The sequence below is a fragment of the Ictalurus punctatus genome, chromosome 16, assembly GCF_001660625.3.
Source record: "Ictalurus punctatus breed USDA103 chromosome 16, Coco_2.0, whole genome shotgun sequence".
NCBI lineage: Eukaryota > Metazoa > Chordata > Actinopteri > Siluriformes > Ictaluridae > Ictalurus > Ictalurus punctatus.
The window spans coordinates 23,586,538-23,598,547 of record NC_030431.2 but is presented as its reverse complement, the minus strand read 5'-3'; the positions used below and the strand labels follow the sequence as shown (position 1 = coordinate 23,598,547).

General features: G+C 43.7%; 1 protein-coding gene across 1 annotated transcript in view; it reads left to right on the top strand.

The window, feature by feature from the left end:
* Positions 1-12,010, top strand: part of sppl3 (signal peptide peptidase 3) — a 38,268-nt gene that overhangs the window by 4,581 nt on the left and 21,677 nt on the right. Inside the window, exon 2 of the mRNA XM_017489919.3 lies at positions 11,482-11,559. Coding sequence (XP_017345408.1) covers positions 11,482-11,559 — 78 coding nt within the window. The remainder of the gene's footprint in view (positions 1-11,481; positions 11,560-12,010) is intronic.

The window sequence follows — 12,010 nt, the reverse complement described above, 5'->3', positions numbered from 1 at the left end:
ATCTCTGACATTTAACATCGGGGTACACTGGTACAAAAAGACGTCTCTCTTCTGCGCGATAAAACGGGAGACCCTTTAGTAAACACTTGGACACTTTGAGCATCAGAACAGAGGAAATTCCAGCCAAGTGGACCTTGGACAACCGATTTGTAAAATGATTGAATCACATTTTTCACATTTTACTGAGCATTACTGTGGGATCAGCTCAGAATCCACCATCTGGTTGAATTTTCTCAACTGGTGCTGCCAGCAAGCAGTTCCTGACTGCACAGCAGGTTATATTGTACCCCCGTGTACTCTACTTAAACCTGATATTCTGGATGTGCTCTCATTCATGCCTTGTTGTCTGTTAGTTCTGGAGTACCATATCAGATCTCCGCAGACCATCACAAGCATGTTGTTTGTGTCCGATCTGTGTTGTCTGTCAACGTCACGTACGCGAGCAGCATTTAACAAATAAAAATACAAAATTTGGGTGGAGATACTGTACCGTACTGTACCCGTGTGTGTTGGCAATTAACATTGTATCCAATTATCCCCACCCAAAGGTCGTTATAATTCAGCCAATACCTTTTACACCCTGTCTGTGTTTTCATAAAGTATGCGATGAGATGAAACCAATTTTCCATTGTTACTATAATAGCACACAGACGTGTGTTTAATTCCCTTCTAACCCCGCAATCTGGCGACTGCGATTTATTTATTAAAGAACGACGCGACGTTTGATTGTTTTTGTCCTCCCATTGGCGCATTTAACGCTGTGGAGTATTTGCAAAGTGGGTTGGTTCATGTTCGACAGGTCAGTGTTGTTTTGTATAGCACTTTTAACAGTGCACGTTGTCACAAGATTGCAGATATACGTTTTAAACGGATAAATTTATCCCTCATGAGCGAGGCGGCGAGGGGAAACGTCCGAGACAAAACGAGGAAGAAACCTCTGAGAGGAACCAGGCTCGGAAGGGAACCCGTCGTCATCTGGGTGACCCCAGATAGTGCGATTATAAATAAATAAATAAATAAATCCCTTCCGTAACTGAGTGCTCCATGGTCAAAAAGTGCGGTTGAGTAACCAGGAAATTGATCTGTTTTAACATGAAGTCGGTTTCGTTTAAGCCGTCACCCGTTAAAACGTCGCGTGTTTAACGTACCTTAAATGAAGATTTCTCTATTATTTTAGACGTGGATGGCCTCTGTTTGCCGTCTTCAGACGGGGGGGGACAAAAACGTTCTTTGAGAAAATGACAATGAAGCAGAAGCGGGAAGTGAACAAGACCACAAAATAAAACGACAGCGTAAGCGTATTGATAAACGCAGAAAGGCAAGGTTATAGTTTAAACAACGCCGTCGTTTTCCCCATCGGGTTCTTTTTTTTTTCCTTTCTCTCGAAGGTCAAAAGACAAAAAAAAAAAAAAAACGCAGGCCGTCATGTTCCTGAGAAACCGGAAAGCATAAACTGACGCTGGAGGCACCGTGTAAACGGCTCTTTACCGGAAAGTATCCTCGTTGGACCGAGGGTACTGATGTAAATCTGCCGTTATGTGTTACGGCTACTGCGAGTCCTTCCGTTATCGAATCAAGATCTGGTCGATCAATAATTCAACAGCGCTGCGACGTGTAAAGAATAACACGCGACGGACCCTGCTGTTATACGTGAATAATGCACACCGGGGCGGTGGCGTGATGCAGCGCGACGCGCAAGTGGAGCGCCGCTCACCATACCGTAAACATATCTTATGATACCATACCGGCTGAAGAATCACGATATATACCACGCAATATTGTGTTCATTCGTAATTCAAATCCAAATGTACAGAAATACGTGTTTTATTTATATATATATAAAAAATGCTTACGATCAAACACGGCTAATTTTAGTATTTACACACAGCGGTTAGCGTAGCAGTAGCTCGCTTATGATCAACCACGAACTCTTTAAAGATTAAGGTAAACAGTTTAGATTACATGAACCTGAATACGCTAACCTTTTGTGTGTCGTGTAAGAGCGGCGAGACGCGTCGTTTTAGCGACGATGTTAACTGCCGCACATACGACGTTCCTTACGGTACTACCGTACTGACGATACTACCCATCATGGAATGCAGTGGCATCGGCGGGGTTTTGAAGCTTTAGTATGGCGATACCGCTGTCGTGCCGGCATACCGTGCGATCTCTAGCCGCTACGCCGCTGAAATGCGTTATTTTTATACAGCAGGATGGTCTGGAGTGTGTTATGCACAACATGTCACGCATTCTAACAGTTTATAGTTAGATTTAACGTCCTGGGACGACTGAGAGACAAGTTTGTTATTGCTGTCATAGTCATTTCCTCACCAGTCTCTCTCTCTCTGTCTCTCTCTCTCTCTCTCTCTCTCTCTCTCTCAAAAAAAAAATAATCACAGCCTATCATTTTTACCAAGAATCTGGAAAGTGTAAACTCCTCCATCCCGAAGACTTTCCAGCTCAGGGAAGTGCTCACAACCGAAACATCTTCCATAAACCCCGAATAAATAAACATCTCCTAACAATAACATCACCGCGTCAACTATTATATACGTTTTACTTTGTTAAACGACGATTTTTAAAAAAAAAATTTGAGCACTGTTTATCATTAGTCTCGGATTATTTGGCGCAAGTCCCCGTGTACGAGCGGTTACTATAGAAACGATGACTTATTAGAACGAGCGCGTGAATGTTAACCCGTCGTCCACGTTACAGCCGGAACTATTTTCTGAGGCCGAAAAGAAACCCCCACACACCTTCCGACCGATCGGATTCGCGAGTTCGACCGAGGGCACGCGAGTTACGAGCACGCGTACAATACGATCCCTTGTACAGCCCGAGTGAAAGGTCCGGCGTTGGAACGCAGGTTTGCCTGCTTATGTTTAAACCTCAATAAAAAGCTGATTCTGGCAGTTTGGGCGTCGCTCTACAAAGCCTGCATTGTTGTTGTATGTTTTTTTTTTTTCGTACTGAAGGTATTTTATTTATTTATTTATATGTGTGTGTGTATGTATATGTATGTGTGTGTGTGTGCTGAGAGAGTTTAGTTGCCATCCATCCGCCAGGTGCACACGTGTTCGGCGTCATAAACCCCACACGTCCTTCAAAACCTGTAGTCATGAACGCTTGAAAGTTCGGAGCCACGTATTCGTGCTGCTCGTAAACCTGAGAGCGAGAAACTATTAATAGGTCCGGGTGCTCGTAAATCCGTAGAAGAGGTGTTTTAGAAGAGGTTGAGAGATGTTCTAGCGAGTTGGCCCGGATGACGGACCCTCAGGCAGACAGGTGCTGGTCTGACCTGGAAATGAAGGTTACTACAATTCGCCAAATGAATGAAAATAAAAGGTGCGCTAGGAGCGCTCTGTACTCTTCCTTCAGTTAAGAATAATATGCAGTTCGTCACGAGGCATACTTATACTCTTCGTTCACTTGCATTACATTTATGGCATTTGGCGGACGCTCTTATCCAGAGCGACTTACATTTATCTGATTTATACAGCTGGGCGGTTGAGGGTTAAGGGCCTTGCTCAAGGGCCCAACAGTGGTGGCTTGGCATGCTGGGGCTTGAACTCCTGACCTTCTGATCACTAACCCCTGACCCAGCATTCTTATATATAAAATAAAATAAAATAAAAATACCTCAAGTCGCATGAAAGACACGTACAAACCATATCCGGTCACCATCGTATATTTATCGCCTTCATGTTTCGTCTGTGGAAGTTGTTTCTACAAATCCGTCGGTTATTGTACGGAGACCGAACGCCGAAGTTTCTACAGCGAGGTGGGCGTTTATGAGCATGCGAGATGATTGACAGACCTGTAGCGAATCATCTGTCTGCGGGTCGTCGTCGTCTAGACCGAGGGAGAGCGTCAGGCGACGCTCCGTCCTCATCAGATCGCACAATTTAGTGGAAAGTTTCAAAGCGTTATGATTCCGTCCGAAGAAATGTGAAGCAAACACGTGGGAATCGGTCAATATTTCGTGAAGAGAAAAAAAAAAACAAAACGTATGAACGCAAGATCAATTAAACGCCACGATATTCGTCAGAGCTTACGGTTATTACATATGTTTGCGGATTTTCCCGCTAATCCGGGTCACGTGACGGCATCACAACACGCGTTCATCTAAATCGTCCTTCTATTCACTCGCGTCGGGCATGAGTACAGCTAAAAAGGTCTCGATATATTGGCACCCTGATTATAGTAAATACGAGCAAAGAAGGCTCTGTAAATTGGCTTCACAGAAAAAGTTCACAGAAATGCTCTCATGGATATCAAACAATTGCAAACGCAAGACAGATTTATCAAAAAATATCCTCGTTAAATATAGGTGTGTAATTATTGGCACCTTCTTAGTCAATACTGTGTGCTTGGTCCCTTTGCCAAGGTAACAGCTCTGAGTCCTGTAATGCCTGATTAGGTTGAGTGAATACATGGCAAAGGATCTGAGAGAATTTTTCACCACCGTTGCTTGTATTTACCAAGGGTGCTGATATTCGTGCATCAGTGGGAGGCATTGTAAATACTGTCACGATGATATGCAGTGAGTGTAAACAACAATTGATGACAGTTAAACTGGGTCTCGTGAGTTAACCAAACTATATCTAAGACGTGTGAGTTAAGGTTTCACGACGCTCTTTATCAACTTTCTCAGCCAATGCCACTGTGTGCAAACATGAGCCACAAAGCAACGCATAGAGTTCTTGCCGTACGGTAAGAGCGCCGATTCGGCGTGTTGGACTGAACTGCGAGCTTTGCTGGCTTTGTCGTCGTTCATAGCAGCCGTCGTGCGGTTAAATTCTGCATTTTATAATATTGCAGCTGCCTCCATGCCCAAGAAGCGAGCTACGATTAGATCGATGATCTGATTAGACAGAAAGTGCGCTCACTTGCACAGTCTAGCTCTGAAAAACAGACGGGCGAGTGCTTCAGACTCAGCACAGGGGTTATCAGTAGAAATCAGAGTTTCCGTGAACGCTCAGAAAGTTTGAAGAACATTTGCATAACGTCAACCTCTATGGACGGCGTCCAAGAGGGGAAAAAAAAAAAAAGCCTCGCTTGTTCTTCGGCACAAAGCCGAACGATTTAAATTTTTTCTAAAGAACATGAGAACAATCTCGGTTAGTATTAGGAGCACGTTCTTCGGTCAGATGAGACCGAGATAAATTTGTTCGGCTCTGATGGGGTCCGGCGTGTTGGGCGTGAACCTGGCCAGATCTTCCACGGTGAATGTATAGTCCTGACAGTGAAGCGCGGTGGTGGGAGTGTGACGATACGAGGCTTGCGGGGATGACTTTTATAGACGGGCACCACGAATGCCCGCGGCTGTACCAAAATACCGGCTGACGGGATGATCCGCAGTCTCCAGAAGCTCGGCAGAGCAGGAATATTCCAGCACGATTGCGATCCTAGAGCGCACTGCCAAAACCACACACGAGTTTCTAAAGACCGTGAAAGATATGACGAAGTATGTCGCCTGACGAATCCAGCTGAAAAAAATAGTCTCTGAAGAATGGCAGAACATCTCATTGCCGTCAAATAGAAAGATTTGAATCTCTGTACTGAATCTTATGACTTCATGACACTACCGCCATCGGTAGGACCGGTGGACTGAAGCTGGACTCTAGAGCTCGTGTGTATGTTTTGGATCATGAGCAGATTCTTTCTTTCTCCGGACTTTGGCCTTTTCATCACTTTTGTTAATCTGGGTTCCAGAACCGTCGTGGCTCGTCTCCGTAATTCCGATCTGGCTTTCCTATTCTCACCGCTGACGACGGGCGGTTTGCATCCCGTGGCACGGCCTCTAATCCGTCTCCGCTCTCGAAACCTTCTCCGAACGGTGGGATCGTGATCTCAGCCTTCACCCCTGCCCCGTGAAGGTTGTTGATTTCCCGGACTTCCCTTCTTGGCGTTCTCTTCACCGCTCTCGCGACGTCTGTCCTCAACCGCCGATGTTTTCCTTGGCCGACCCCGGTCCACGTTTCTCGTCTTTCTTGGTTTGTCTTTCTCAGGACGTTTCAAATGGTCGTATCGGCTACACCCGGCGTGCCTTGCGCATCTCGACGGAGGAAACTCGGCATTCGACGACGTCCGTGCGTTTCAGGTTTCAGCCGGTCGCTGCAAAGGATTTGCGTCCTAGTGTTAAAAACAATCCTTAGGTTTATAATCGTTGGGTCGTCCAATTACTTTTGAGCCTGTGGAAACGGAGGGGTTGTGTATAAGAAGTATTTTAAATGGTTAGGCGATCACTACTGCGGTGTCAAATTCAAGCCGAGACACACACACACGGGAAAACGGAAACATGTTTAGTGGGTATTTTGGGAAAGTCCGTGGTGAGGTCATTACACTGTGGCCAACTGTGAAACTGGAAGAGGTTGCGTATGAAAAGATCCGAAAGGTGGTCATGTTTTCAGCGTCGTTTATTTTAGTGCTTTTTCTTCCCCCACACTCTCGCACTTCCCCGGTCCTCTCTGTCCACCCTGATATCATGGCGTATTTACTTCCTGCGTCCCCGAGACGCTCGGGCTGGGAAGCCGTGTTTAGACTTTCGGCTTCGCTGATGAGGATCGTTTTTCCAACGCCCGTTAACGATGTAGATTTCTTTATCGCCTCCAATTACTCTTAAAAACACTGACTCACTATACATCATATTACATCATCAGTCTGGATTTCTCCAGTTTCCAGAGATGTTTACTTTGCATTATTTTGCTTGGGTTTTTTTTTCTTCTTTTCTTTTTGTTCATTCAGTCCTACAAACCAACCTGCCACATTTACGTTCGTTCATTCATTCACGGCGTTTGGCCCTGTTATCCAGAGCGACTTACATTTATCTCATTTATACAGTGGAGTAGTTGAGGGTTAAGGGCCTTGCTCAAGGGCCCAACAGTGGTGGCTTGGCAGTGCTGGGGGTTGACCTCCTGACCTTCTGATCAGTCACCCAGATCCTTTAACCTGTGAGCTATCATATCAGATCATATCATATATCAGATCATATCATACATACACACCAGTCACAAGTCACATTATCTCTTAGTTTGGATTTTCTCAATTTCCAAATGTACTGCGTCTGATTTGAAAGATTTTCTGATCAATTCCCCCCCCCCCCCCCCCCCCCCCCCAGTAGCTGCATTTTTTTTTTCATTCATTCATGTCTTTTTTTTGTTTGTTTGTTTGTTGTTAGTTTTTCAAGTATTTTTATTGGAACTTTTAACGTAGCATAAGGGAGCTGGATGGAAAACCCCATGAAGTCCCATGTAAATACAATACGTCCCAGTTCCTGTTGTTTGTTTGTTTGTTTGTTTGTTGCTAATTATTTTAAGATTTCTTCCGTTTTGATTTCTAGAGCTCGGTTTCTTTGGTCCCGTCCCGTCCCGTCCCCACCCTTCCTCCTAACCCTGACGCCCACTCTCGCGATCCAAGTTGTTACGCTTCTTTAAAAACGCTTGCGTCGTCCCGTCGTCCCGTCACGCCCCATGATATTGCGTTTCTGGTGCCTTGTAAGTGGTAATTTTGCGAGTCGTGACGACTTTAATGAATAAAGACGCCTTTACGGAATCGTGTCAGAAGTCAACTCTTGTCTTGTCTTGTCTTGAATGCGGAAGTAGTTTCCGGACTTATGGCCGAACCCGACTGCAAGTTGTATTCACGCTTGCGTTTTCTGTTTGTGAACGCGTAAATCGTGCCACCGTTCAAATGAAAAATACAAATCGTGTACCACCGTTCACGTTCACACAAACGTGCGTCGTTTGACGAATTTCAAACGATTTCGCCGCGGACCCCCCAAAAAAAATCTGTGACGCTATTTGCATTTTTGGCCGCAAAAAAAAAACTCGTAGTCCTGTAGGGACTGAATTGAATGAATTCTTGTATAGTGAATTCTCTGATAAACAACACGTGGTTTCGGTTTTTGGGCGAAGCCCGTGTATTTCGACTTAATCCAGACACAACACGATTTATTTTCGTAGATCTCCGTGCGACAGACGCCACGCCTTCCAACGGACTTTAACCCTTGCTCGTCCTTATGGACGATTTTGTCTTTCCATTTAAAAACGTTTTTTTTTTAATTATTATTATTATTATTATTTGTTTTGTCTGTGTTAATGCAAACAGCATAATTTTTTTTTGCAAAAGGTGTGTGTTTTTGTTGGAATTTTCAGATCTCCCCCTCATTGTGCTTTCACGAATCTATTTTAAACGAGGTACACAAAATACTTACACTCGGGACCTTATGGACAAAAATGTCCCCATTGAAACCCATTCGATATTTAATCCCCGTCACGTTAACAGGCTTTTATTTTTATTGACAATTTTTCAAAAACATTTCTGAAATGTGTCGTATCACCTCAGGTTTAGCGTCTGGGGAAAATCCATGCTTTTCCTTTTTTTTTTTTTTCTGATTCTGCTGTGTTAGAGAACTGCAGAACAACTGAATAAATCATGCAGATATAATTGTGTGTGTGTGTGTGTGTGTGTGTGTGTGTATCAGAGTTCTGATTTGTATGTATGTACTGAACGTTGTGTGTGTTTGAGAACAGTTTGAAAGCAGGAAACGATATTGCAGTGGAACTCACAAACCCCACCCCGTGTATACGAGTCAGAGAAGGTTCCTGAGCGTTGAAGATTTTTGCGTGATGTAAAGGACCCCGCGTTTAAAGGGTTACGCTTCTGAAACCGAATGAAGGTTTGGTGATTTATGATCAGAACTGATGCCGGTTTGAAAAATTAAAAAGTCGGTGAAAGTGGGAAAAACGGTAAATAAATGTCTAATATTTTCCCGACGGATTTTGGACGTTCTCGGACTGTGGACCTATGTGTAACTTTTTCATTTTTTTTTAAATGACGCACAAGGGTTAAATTGTCCGACTCGACCGCTGTTGAGAAACCGAATCCGTGAGAGATTCCCAAATGCCGTCCGCCGAGCGTCTGGATCCTACTTGTAACCGTGGCGTTTTGCGAAATCGCGTTCGTTCTGATGAAACGTTGCGTCACTGGATTCACGTCGGTGGTGAAAACCCCTGTCGGTTTGTGCCGAGTTGACCTTTTAACCCCCGAGTTCACGGCGTCGTCCGATAGCCGAACCGCTCCGGCAGAGTGGGTGTTTCTTCGAAGGGGATCTTCTCATCTTTCGTCGTAACTGGTCTAATCTGAGGCACAGCGGCGTTCTGGTGCGTCCTTACGGATCCTCGTCGTCCTCTGCGTTTTCTCTAGGTGTCTCGTGGTTATATACCGTAACGTGGTTATATGCAGTAACGTGACCCTCGCGGGAGCCGAACACATTCCACACCCTCGGCGTGTTTGCGCGCAGGGTTTAGAGTGACGGACGGGTCCGTAAACGCCGAGTTCGCAACGGAATCTCCCACAACGGCGCGCGTTTTATCCCCCTTGCACTACAGCGGTTACGATTTTTTAATTTGTTAAGAAACACGTGGTGTAGAATCGTTTCAACGTTGTGGCTAATCCGTGAGAGGAGTCAGTTCCTGCTCTTTTTCGTAAGACAGAATGCAACTCCTCGGTTGTTAGTAAGAATTAGTTCAGGTTTCTGCTTCCTGTACAATTATTTTAATTGCTGTCGAGAGGCGACCCGGTTTCGTGTGTGTGTGTGTGTGTGTGTGTGTGTGTGTGTGTTTGTGTGTGTGTGTGGGTAAACAAACCGCTGTGCTTTTTGGTTGCTGCCGTTCAGAGATTAGTCGGTTTACGCCGTCGCCTCTAACCAGGTCTGCTCTGCCTTTTTAATTTGTTTCGTTTTTTTTTTTTTTTTTGTTGTTGTTTCCACTTTACATGTTACAAAATGTGTGTGTCAGGGTTCACCGCTTGCGGTTCAGAATTTTTTTTTTCTCTCGCCACATCACGCTACTGTATTACAGCACAAATATACCGGACGTAGCAGGTGCAATCGCCTCGCGGTCGCATTGTCTTTTTTTTTCTTTTCTTTTTTTCTTACACCCCCCCCCCAACTTAACCATTACCATGGCCAGGAATGCTTGCAAATCTGAAATGAGGACCGTATGTAAATGCAACAAGGTTTTTAGCTGTAACTAAGCATTAAGTAGTTTTCTTCTAAACTGCTACGAGTGACTAAAAAGGCTAAGATAAGACTTTGTTGATCACACACTGGGGAAATTCCTTCGTTACAGCAGCTCAATTACACAAAAAACAAGATATGAAAGAATGCACGTTAAATGGGAATAGAATATCAAAAATGTCTGAAATTTTATATATATAATAGGAATAGAAAAAAAATCATAATATGTACACTATGGACAGCTCAGTGTATGTACCGATGAATACGAATATGAATACATACAGACGAGTAACACCTCGTTTATATACAGATAAGTGACGAAGGTGATATCGCACAGTTTACAGCGACAAATAGTGATGAACGGATAAATGTTCATCTTGTAGAATATTATGAACGTGTTGGGTGATGAAGCGAAAACAGCCAGCAGTGCCACGTTATTGTTTTTGCATTCGAGTCGGAACACTGACGACGTTCAGAACACGTTATTACTCTTCTGACCTCAAGGACAATTGGGCTGTCTAATATATAAAAGACGGAATACTGAAAATAACACAAATACATTTGAACATTTTAATTTAAATTCAGCACCCAAATAAAAATCGGTGAAATTCATTAACTTGCATATTAGTCATGTATGTAATACAGTTGAACACCGGAGGTGGTCACATGATCACGTGCTTTCATAGCGAGTCGGCGAGATCTCCACTTGGGGGAAAACGATCGACACGCGTTGTACGGTTCCAGGACCACGTTATACCGGTTAGAAAGAGCCCTTCAGCAGCTTTCGAACGCCGGAGGCCGTGGAAACCGGGCATTTTAGCCGGCTTTGGAGCTCTATTTCTTCTTGGAGCTCTATTTATGTTTCAGTTGTTTTTTGGGGGATTTTTTTGTTGTTGTGGTTTTTTTTTTTGGTTTTTTTTATTAGATTTTTTAAAATTAATATTATTATTATTCAAAGTTTTTTGGGAGAATTTATACACGTATTTATTTGTAAGTACGGTGAACCTGCTGTAAGCAATAAACCTCTATGCGTAGCTAATTTTGATTCTATGTAGTTTTATACAGACAGAAATGCACGTTGTTTTACGTTGTTTGATTTGGATATAAAAAATTTTTTTTTTTAAAAGTCTCCAGTCAGATTTTGTTCAAAAATATTCAGAGAATTAAATGGTGGTGTGAACGTATCAAACTTAAGCTTGATATTTACGCGTGCACTGATTTGTGCGTTAGCGTATTCAGACCAAACGTCGTATACGTCATGGGCATCATAACATGAGGGTATCTGTGTTAGTGTTGGTGTTTACGAACTTTGCCTCTGCCGTGCTTGGCCCCGTAATTGCTCCTTGCAGATTTAAGAAAGCAGTTGACCAGGAATGCTTCTTCTGCTGTCTCTCTTAACGGACAATATTTACTTTTTCTCTCTCTAACTCTCTCTCTTGTGTGTCGTCCCCCCCCCACAGGGCGTACTCCCTTGTCGACTCCAGCCAGGTGTCCACCTTCCTCATTTCGATTCTCCTCATTGTCTACGGCAGCTTCAGGTAAGCTTCTAGAGCTCTGTTTAAAAACGTAAATAAACCTATATTCCATGATGTGTGTTTTTGCCCCCCTGACACGCCCGATCTCTCTCTGCTACATCAGAGAAGCAGACAGGCGAGGATCTGGAGTGTCTTCATAGCAGGCACTTCTCTCCCCAAAGTTCCCGCACAACAAAAATATGATCTTAAATCAAGCATACACATTTCTATCAACAACCACACATTACAGCCAACAATGCTATGCTGCTGGTATGGTTTTTCAATGCAGTGTAAATAAAATTAATTACATACATCAGGCCAGTTCAACCGGTTTTGTGCTTCCGCATGCTTCAAATGTATATTAAATGATTCCTTTGACAAATAAAATTACACTATAATTACTGCACCTACTTCATTCAAGTGTAACGCTAACGCATATTAGTCGCTGCATGAATACTGCAGCCAGCTGTGACAC